The sequence below is a fragment of the Mercenaria mercenaria genome, chromosome 12 (genome assembly GCF_021730395.1).
Source record: "Mercenaria mercenaria strain notata chromosome 12, MADL_Memer_1, whole genome shotgun sequence".
Classification (NCBI taxonomy): Eukaryota; Metazoa; Mollusca; class Bivalvia; order Venerida; family Veneridae; genus Mercenaria; species Mercenaria mercenaria.
Window position 1 is genome coordinate 36,107,875 of NC_069372.1, and position 11,178 is coordinate 36,119,052.

Sequence of the window (11,178 nt, forward strand, 5' to 3'; positions counted from 1 at the left end):
ACTATGGTTTACGCTCGTAAACCCAAGTTCAAGGTCGTAAACATAGGTTCACGCTCGTAAACATAGGTTCACATCCGTTAACTAATGTTAACGACAAGCCAGTTATACAATAATTACATTCTTGGTCGAAATACTAGGATTATCTAATTCTTACTTATATTTTTGCACAAAAACATAGGAGAACGGACGTAAAGCAAAGTTTACGCTCTTGAACCCATGTTTATGTTCAATAAACTAGATTTCTCGGGGTTTTTTCTCATTTTTCACAAACGAAATTAATAGTGTAATTCTTTTCCCTTTACTAATATAGAATTTTCAAATAAAGAAATATTTTCGGATTCCTTTTCTTTTTTTTTTTTGCAAACTGGTGTCGTGAAAGTTTAAAATCTGTGATTCTATGGCACTTGCACTTGATAAGCTTTTGTTGTCATCATTTTTCATACATTTGTTACTCCAATAGCTAATTCCGTTTGCAAATAAGGGTATCCCAGGTGGTGCTCTTTTCAGTAGAACAGTAGAAGTTTAAATGCATAACTGAGGAGAGCATTGAATTGTTATTGACAGACGGGCTTCCTGAGCAGAAATTCTGTTCTTTCCTGGATGTCAAGATTCGTGGGATGTGTAAACAAAGTCAACGTTTTTAAACTAGGATATGCAGACATTTATTCGGCGAACGCCGTCTAAGAACGAATTCATGAACTGGACTGACCCATGCCACGTGACTGAAGTTTGCAAGTCAGACTACTTGATAACGCATTATAGATAATTTATCAAAATGAAAGATTTATGTAAAACTCTGTCTGATTGGGTGAGGGTGTCTTTTTTCCCACTCTGCTGATTGTGCAACGCTGACGAAGCGCTTGTCCTTAAAGACACTGTTTATGGTTTGAAAGCTAAGTTTCGCTCAGTGTATTTAGAAGAATATTGATATATCTAAAAATGATAAGCGAGTTTAGTAAATAAAATAAAAAAGTGTTCAAATACCAACATATATCAATTTACAGGAAAAGCTGAATACGGTCTGCGTATCACATTAATGAGGGTGTAATTAGCCAATCGATTAAGGGGTCTTAGGCTGAGAAGTGACTTCAAGACCACTGCGGTAATTATTCGTCGTAGGATAAACAAAAAAAAGATGCACCCCTGCAAAACCTTTGTGAAAAATTAAAAGAGAACCGTATAAATTATTAAAGTGTGGTGTTTAGTTTTGCTTTTTGAAAAATGTTAGAACGATGATAGAATAACAGAAATGATTACGATTCGCCGACCATCTTTTTTAAAGCTATTTCTTTTATATTTTTAATATTGACATGTACCATACAAGTATTTATGTCTAGAATTCACACCACCCGTGTGTTTATAACAGTTTTAACACGACATTTTTGTGTTATAATTTGATTTCATTTAAAGGTAAAACCATGTTTTGAAACGCTTCTGAATACATAGATATTAAATACAAGTAGATGCAGAATGAAATTATAAAGACCTATATGCGCCATACAATGATATACAATGTATAGATGTATACATTTCTTTGAGACAGGCTGTTAAGTGTGGTTCATTTTGCAATGGACAAGGCTTTCAGTACAAATATAAAGAATCGGTGTAACACTAAACGGTGTTTGTGTTGGAAATCAGGGCAGCCTAAACAATTAGGCAATTTACGCTGTGTGATTCTAACACGTATTCACCCATCATTACCCGCCCCTGAATCCTAAATTTCATATCAATCCAACATAATAACATTTTATTTAAAAAGGATGTACAGAAACATTTTTTTAAGTATTATAAAAAGAAATACAGGGTGTTTCATAATATTTGTTACCATTTCGCTGTTAATTTGATAAATGACATCAGCAGGTTTACTTAAAATGCTCATGACAATTTCCTTTCACAGAAAAGGTTCAGTTTTACAACATGTGCTCAAAATGACATCCTCTCTGAAGACCTGACTGCTTTCGATCGGTCGGTGTTACCATGTCGTCTGTCAATAATTGACAATGACTGTTTTAACTATTTTGTGCGCTTGCATCCTGCTAAGTTTCTCATCCTCGTGATATTATTCTTGCATTGATTTAACGACTGACCGGTGAATAATCAGCTTAACTACCTTTGTGAACTTTTCTTGAAAATATGGCTTGTTTTGATGATGTCGTTTGTGACGTCATGATCTCAACGTTTTTACGTTTTTTACAGTAAAACTTCCGTCTCCTTAAGAATATTATATAACATGAGTATAACATAACGGTAACAGATTATTGAAACACTCTGTACGTTATTATTTTTCATTGAAATTCTTATGTTTTTCAAAATAGGATGCACCTACGCGCATCCCTGAAGTGCAACGCTACTGAATATTCAAATGTTTTATGCCAGTAAACGCAGGAATCATTCTTTAATAGTCTTATTCGTCGTATTGGTTAATCTTTCTTAAACTAACATCGCATATATCTTAATCAAATATCATTAATTATTTTCCGCCCCTGTTTTCCGAAAAACATCCAACAAATATTCAAATATTTTATGCGTGGTTTTGGTATATATGTCTTAAACGAACAACGCCCGCGTGATTACAACGGCCACACGGTGAAACACACATTTCTCAATCAAACTCGCCAATTATTTTCTTTAGAAAAATTTATAGGCATATCATAAACATGATAATATTAATGCTGTTCACAAAATATCATTTTATACTGATTTCAAAAAATGCTGTGTTGTCACGCATATAATCACAGTTTCTACAAAATAATTTTTTTCTTTTATACTATGTGAACATTTTCCATATCAATTTACATATTGCTAAACCTTATCTCGGCATTGATTTCATTGCCACTTGTTTCATCGTTTACGATAACCGAGAGTTCTGTGCCACCGTAAACCATCGTAACAAGAAGGTTTCTGTCTGTTCCACGACTTGTATTTGGAGACTGTACCTCAACTGCACCTATCTTTCGACACCCTTCATCTGTTGTGTACATTATATTTTCGGGTTCTTCACTTCCAGCTGTTTTCTTTGGTACGTTCGTCGAAGAAAAAATAGAAAAATTGACACTTTTCTGATCTTTATACATGGGGTGATATTTATGCCGCCCCAGTTGCTCTTTCAAAATCACCGACTGGCCTTTTTCAACATGAACTGATAAGATGTCCTTGCAATAGAACTTTTTATCTTCTGAATTAAGCCATTTTTTCTTTGCATCATGTATTTTCTCATTGAAGAGAGAATTTGTCCCTATACCATACGTGAATCTCGATATGCGACTTCTGAATATCATCGGATCATGTCCAAATAGTACAGCTCCTTTCAAAACAGCTTGAAAGGGTGAAGTTGGAACAACAACTTTGATTTCAGTGAACGATTCTTCAACCATTTTCCGAATATGCTGGACTGCTATCGGTGACTCTGCAAATCCACCTACCAAAACAATTGTTTTGCATTCTCGCAACCCATCTTGTTTCAGTTCACGCTTCATTATATTGCAAATGGTTTCACATGTTTCTTTAAAGAGGATGTTTCGAATGAATGTAGAGTTAAACAACAACTCATCATCTTTCAGTTTCAGTTTTTGGTCAGTACCTGCTGTACTCTTCAGTCGTATGGTATTCTTTTCTATTTCTTTCCTTACAGCAAAAGGGACCTTCAGTGCGATGTTTTCAGCTCTAGGATCAGTAACCCCAATTTTGACTTTCTTCTGTTCAAAGTCGTCTTCCATGTCCATCATCTCTGTGGGCTTGGCCTTTCCAAATGTTTTCTTCCATGAATCGCCTTCAAAGCTGTCATGACATACTTGAAAGAATGCGTCATTTACATTCTGCCCACCAGCTAGTTCCCCTTGGGCTAGACATATTTCTTCTAGAAGACCATCCTCTAGTACTTTGATAGCAGAAAGGTCGGCAGTTAACCCTATAAAACATCAACCTATAAATTATACCTGCATGGAACATTTAAAGGTATAGTTTTGAAATTTGTTGTCATATTTTAGTGCTAAATTTCATCACATCATATCAATTTTATTTGTTCAATTTTTCATCTCTAGTTTCTTAACTGGAAGTGGTTTAGCTGAATTTCAATAACATTATACACTAGTTGTTAAATCAGTTTGCATATTTAACCCCTGTATCAAAATATTTAGTCAAAATCATAGTAATGTCCTCTGTCATCTGTTGTATATGCAGGTATAAAGTAATGTAATAGATTTGCGTTATATATCTTAATTTGGCATTTAATTAACAAGTGCACTAGTCACTTTTTTAAAGTAATGAATTCAATCAAAATGACATTAGGTGCATTATCACTTTCATTATTTTAAGTGCTTTGTTTTTTATAACAACAATGACTTTATAAGGGGCCTCCGTGACCGAGTGGTTAATGTTGCAGACTTCAAATCACTTGCCCTTTACAAGTGTTGGTTCGAACCTTACTTTGACGTTGAATTCTTCTTGTGAGGAAGGTCGGCGGTTCTACCTAGGTGCACCCTCATAATAAAATAATGCTCGGAGGGTCACCTGCAGTCTTTCTCCAGCATCGAAGCTGCGCCATATGACCGTGAAAGCCAACAAAATAAGAAAGTCTGATCATGACCTGCGCAATTCGCCATTCAGTCAGTATCATTTTGGTAAGCACCCCTTTTAACAGTTAATAGTACTTTCCAAATAGAAAGATAGAAAATTTCATTACAGGCATTGAACAGTGTGAGGGTTAACGGAAAGTACTTTAATAATGATTTAGTAACAAATAATATAAAAAGCATCAAAATGATATCAAAATGCTTCCAAACATTGATTCTGTCAGTTTGAACTAATTATGATCTATACATAGAAATCAGGTATGATTTAGCGAATTTCTATTCAGCCGATCATATTGTTTCACATTTTGAATACTGATTCACAAACGCATTCTTCCTATCTATAATTATAAACCCTAGAATGTAATGAATCAATTTAAACTAACAATCCTGGTATTTTAAGTGACAGACTTCAAGATCGTTTGACAACAAAGAAAAAAGAAAAAATTTATATGTTAGAGAAATAGCTATATTTCTTGCAATAGTAAAAGAAGTCTTTGTTTCTTAAATAGAATTCCTATTGTTTTTTTCCTGTCATAGATTTGTTTTCAATTTCACATACAATGTATATGATACAAAAATTTGCGCTGAAAACAATGAACAAATAAAAACAATGGGTCACCAGGCTTGTTTTAGTGAAAAATTGTTTTGAACACACCCACTGTTGCTGAAACTGCCAGCTATTGTTCAACATTTTCGTAATTTTGTGCTTTATTTATAAATACCAACCAAAATATCCATCAAGACAGCACAATAAGGTTTATTCTTTCTACAGATTTTATCATAAACTTATTTGATATCATAGTCATATTTGTAATACTATATCATTACAATAATGGGTACAAATGAAAAAAAAATCTTGTTTCATATTCACTGTTGTGAACTTTTTTCAATGAAAAATACCCATAGTGAAGAATGTTACTTTTTAAATTTTGAAAAAAAAAACTGTTTCATAGGTATTTCCCTGTTTTTCTTGTGTATAAATAATTGTATTGTGAACATAAAAATGGCCAAAGATGTATGAGTCACCAGGCTAAATTTAATGTTAAGACCGCTTGAATACAACACCTGTTCGAACGAAAAATGGCGCAAACCTGACCAAATTAATTATATCTGCTAGAAGTTAGAACAAATGTTTTTTAAAAAAAAAAAATTTTATATACACAAGTATAGGAAATTTTGTATAAACACTATCCGACAATTTACTCGGTATGTTTGTTAAATCCGTTTAAAGGGACGTTATTTTTAATTTATTTAACATTGTAAATAATGTAGATCTAAACTTTGTATACATTTTACCGCTTTTTTACGCGACGTTGTTTAACGACGTCACGTCCGTTGTTTTTATTGTTATTCTTCCCTGAGGAAGGCTTAACGCCGAAACGTTGGAAGTTAATAATTATCTATGAACAAACGCTACACGTGTTGTTGTTGATTTTTCTTATTTGTTAACAAATGTTTTAAAAATTCTTATTTTTTTTTCTATAATTGAATACAGTAACTAATAATCTGAAAGTAGATATTGTCTTGTCAATACAAAGGTAAGTGTCTAACATTATATGAACAATACTGTCTTTGTACTAAAATGCGCTGTCAAAACACAGCCACAAATAGCAAGTTGCATAATATATGTCAGGCATGATATATGTCAATACGACATAAACCAGTATCAGCATTTGATAACTGATAAAACTTTTTAAAAATGATATTTTATTCAAGATTTTTCATATTTAAGTTTGCCTGTCACATGTTTAAACAAATAATGACTTCACTTCAATTTTCCATTGATAATGTCAGCTGCGTAGAAAGATGCGCATAAAAAACTATAGGAATTCCCTTTAATTACGTTTGATTAGTTTGATTAAGCATTTTCAAACTATTTTAAACTCATATTTTAAAGTTGGTTATATGACCAAACTTAACTTAAAGAAATATCAGTTAGCTAAAATCTTGAGTCCAGTACCTTTAGGCAATGGACATATTTCTACCCAAGTACGGTCAGAGGAAGGTTTACGGGAAAATATAATTATTAGTAAGTGTAATGAGCATGAAACAAATATATATCATGATGTTACATTTTCAGATACTTAGGGTCTACTGAGAATACTTTGTTTGTAAATAGCATTATCTATTTTGTCGATGATTGAAGTGTTGTAAAAACTTTTAACCAATACGACGAATTCATTTTTACGCTATAGCAATGACATTACTCATTACTTGACATTACAAGAAAAAAAATGCTTACGCATTATTGACACATTACTTAGATTCAGCATTAACATTAGCCAGAGCCTTCATTTGTCAATGTTTAAATTAAAGAATTACACCCTAAACCTCTTCCAAATCTGAATGTTGTACAATTAAGGTATGAGTTAAGAGACCAGCCAGCCGCAGATTTCTGCGTTTTGATTGTCAATTGTGCAACGCAACTTTGAATCAATTGATCGAAATTTAAGACTAGTTTTACAGCTCAAATTTACCTCCAAGATCTGCTGTGAGGAAGACTTGTCCCGGTGTTCCAAGCTCATTCATGTTCGCTCGCTGTTCATTTGGAAGGTGAATGCAGTATATGGCCGCTGCTTCCGGTTCGAGTGCAAGCAGTAAATTCTTCTTTTTGATACCACTCTAAAACGCATTTTGAAATAGGTCACAGTTATTACATTTGTACAGGTAATAAAGTAACTTTTTGTGTCCCTTCCCATTTGATGGGAGTCAGGGCACTTTTGTCATCATCTGTTCGTCCGTCCGGATGATATTTTTCCCTTTTAGATTTCTCTCAGGCAGACTAGAACTATGGCCCTTGACTTACATTTAAGAATATGTATTAAATGGCTGAGAAGGGTCGCACATATTAAAATAATATTTGACATAGGGTCATGAAACATTATTGAATGTTTTTAGGATGTGCATTGGAGCACAAGCTGTAGTTTCCTTTGGGATTTTATTCAGCAAGACTAGAGGTAAGACACTTGAGTATGTCCGAATATGCTTAAATGGTCTAAAAGTTTGTGCCGAACGTATCTCAAAAATTAATTGACATAGAGTCATTATACAATATAGGATTATTTTTCAGCATGTGAAGTTTTCATTGGCCTTGACTTGCAATATGTTTTTACTCTTCCACTGGGGTAATGAAACAATTCATGTTGGTTTTTAGCATAAACATGTGCACACGTGGGATTTTATTTAGAATTTAAGTCCCGCATACATCCCCAAAAATTATGCTCACTTTTTCAGTATCTTTTATTATGTATTTCTTGATAATATCTTATAGTAGCCATTCCCACACCCTAATCCCTAGTGACTCATACACCCAGCCCAAGGTAGTAGTAAAATTTTTACTTTGTCTTACTTTGTCAAGAAGTATAGAATATGACCGTAAATTGACAGGAAATGGGAGACACCAGAGTCTTATGGGCACACATCTAGTTATGAATACCTTTTTTATATGTCATTCAGCTTCATGGTATGTCATAATATATATACAGAGAGAGAGAGCTGTCAAAATTTTCTTAACAAGCTGTATATTTTACAGATTTGCAATAATCTGAATCAAACGAGCATATCTCTATTAAAATGAAATAATTTCCTCGGTCCTCTGGCAAATATATATTACTTCTAGCTGTCATCACTCAATGGCAGGTAAGAATCAAAGCTTAAATTTTAATTAATTCTTACCATTTCTGCAGCTTGTCTCATAAAAGCTTTGGCCTCATTTGACCAAATTGCAGGCACAGTTAATACCCAGAGAATTTTATCCTCTTCCACATTTTGACCCTTTTGTTTCAAATTTTCAATAAAGTGGTTCTTCAGGGCTTCAATGAGTTTTGCTACAACGTCAAGCAGTGGAACATGTTGACCAATCTGATCTTCAGCTTGTATTTCTTTATGAAAACCCTACAGAATGTATAATTGAAAGACCTAAAATACATTTAATCTATCAGAATGATCAGAATTTATTGTAATGTATCCGTATATGCTCAGTACGGAACATTACATATTAAGGTCCAAGAATGGGATTCACACTTATAAAGTCATTAGTAAAGCAATCAAACTTGAGTTTGCACGCACATGTAACGAATTAAAAAACAACTTTAAACTCATTAGAAAAAAAAAACTTTAAAATTATAACACAGTCAACAAAAACATTCTGAATAATCCCTGTAAAACACATGAATACACGGTTTCATTATATCTTTCTCGACTTTAAAAAAGAATGCATTCAATCATAGTAATTATGTTCAATGCATTTAAGTACATTCGAATTAAAAGTATATAAGCCTTCTTTCCAAAAGAAATGTAAAACAACACACATTTCATGATATTAAATTTTAGCATGTCATATTTGTAATGAAGTATAATATTCCTCTATCATATGATTTTTAACGCTTCAAATCAAGATATTTACCTTTAAATGTAAATATTTGGTTTTTCTATTTCGATTGACTTTGCAAAACTGCTGGAAGTTTAACAGGTTTAGATGTTTCTCAAAGATAAATTAGCGATGAGTAATTATGATTTTTATAGGCTTTCCTGTGACCTCGATTAACTGTAAATACTGCAGATATCTTCAAAATTGTAATCACAGTAAGTTTAATCAATAGTTTATCTAACGCATAGATAGAGGTATGAGCGTAGTGTAATCAATAGAAACCTTTAACATTATTATCAAATCTGAACTAAAACGATTAGAATGGTTTAACGTCACATAATTTTAAAGTAGACTAAGAAGTGTCTTTAACTAAAAACTGAATTTTGTAAGAAATTAGTTGTATTAAACAGCAGATTTATATTTTTGTATATCTACCTTTAAATACAAAAGATGTTTAAATCTTTTGAAAAAATACCATTTCCCAGGTATCTCGCTTTCATTTTCTTTGCACAAAGTTTTATATATATCTTCAGCCATTTGACCAAACGAGTCAATTTTATACTCCATTCCGTATTTTTCCTTCGCCTCCAGTAGTATACACGTTGAGGTTTTATGAAGCTGTAACGAAAGTACATTTTAGTTTATGTATGTAAAAGCATTAGAACAGAAAAAAATATTTTGTTAAATATATTGAAAAGAAAACATTTAATCATTAATTTTGAAATAAATTGTCAAACTATGTGGTCTTACTACAGATACATGGATTTTTAACCTGTAGTGCTCCACTACCCCAGTTGTTGTTGAACTGCACGTTACTTCTGTTATTAAGAAAGTCTGCCCTCCATTGCCAAGCGTAGCCAGTATATGTACTGCCAAAGTCAATAGCGACAACCAGCTCAGGCTTCCTAATGATACTCTGAAAAAATATTGAATTATCATGCATGTGTACTAACAGGGTTAGGTATTGTACCAACAGTTTAGTTTTCATATTGACCTTGATTCTCATACTTTTTCGTCCTTGCTCATCATCTAATTACTTGGGCATTCAAAATCATATCACGGTTAATGCTATATCGTTAACTTATCATTCATGTTACAAACTAGCTGTACGCTAAGGTTATACATTTTTCACCAAACCAAAACCGCTCAAACTCAATAAAAATGTCTTAACTGTAGCTCTTTCTAGCCATCTTGACTTTTGCTTTCTCGAACAATTTCTATGATTTAATCGTCCTTCCGGTTTGAACAACGCATGTTAAGCATATATATATATCAAGTGATAATGTGAGGCAAGTACAAACGCGACTGAGCAATCTCTATTTTGTCTGTTTTGTGAATGAAGACAATTTTTTGAAACCTACAATTAATTACATGCTTTGCCATAATCAAGTTTATTATTTTACCAACCCTCTTATGTTATACCTTTATTTCCGTTTCAAATATCATTTAAATGGTGTAATCTTTGTTTACATGTAACCTTATATCATATCACAGTTATATATCGATAAGTCGTTGAGCATGACCTATATTTACATCGATTAAATCATAACCAGTACATTTAAAAAGCTATAAATAGGAAGTTAAAAAGAAACAAAAGTAAAAAAAAATAACATTTGAAATCATCTACTTTAGATGTATATATCCTAAAAAACTTCATTAACATAAATATAGACGTTTGTGTGTTTATATTTACAATGCCATGACTAACGAGTACAAAGACTAACGAGTACAAAAATTAATTGCTTACACTGTTCTGAATTTTAAAGTATTAACGTTTACGTCTGAAAAATGACTGAATTAGTACACACTAGAAAAAACTAATTATGTAAAGAAAACAGATACGCACGATTTCCATATTTTAATCCTCTGCTTGGTCGATCATACCGTTGAAATCTACTACGCAGCAAAATTTAATACCGAAACAGAAACTAGAACTAAAATAACAAGGATCATTACAAAAGTATTCCCACTTAATTTAAATTCACCACAGTAAGAAGAAAAGGGCATGATATATAATTTCTGTTAAAAGACTCAAACAAGCTCAATAAATAAGAAATAAGGAGTTTTGCAATTTTTGTAGCTACAATGTGACTGTTTAAATAATTTTACAGAATGATTATATCAGGAAAAGAAGTAAACCGGGTGTCTATGGTCCATATATTCTAAGAGTCCAAAGATCATTAAAACCATTGCTTTTTAAAAGTATGGCCATTATTTCTTTCTATGTTTACTGTACTG

The 11,178-nt window shown here is 32.5% G+C and overlaps 1 protein-coding gene across 1 annotated transcript; it reads right to left on the reverse strand.

Annotated features, from left to right (window-relative positions):
• Window positions 1–1,732: 1,732 nt before the first annotated feature.
• Window positions 1,733–10,881, reverse strand: LOC123534226 (heat shock 70 kDa protein 12B-like). The gene is made up of 6 exons (XM_053519665.1): window positions 10,787–10,881; window positions 9,713–9,856; window positions 9,376–9,558; window positions 8,247–8,465; window positions 7,049–7,193; window positions 1,733–3,907 (listed from the first exon to the last, which is right to left on the reverse strand). The coding sequence occupies exons 1-6, from the start codon at window positions 10,793–10,795 to the stop codon at window positions 2,793–2,795; spliced, it is 1,815 nt and encodes a 604-aa protein (XP_053375640.1). The 5' UTR covers window positions 10,796–10,881; the 3' UTR covers window positions 1,733–2,792.
• Between the last annotated feature and the right edge of the window lie 297 nt (window positions 10,882–11,178).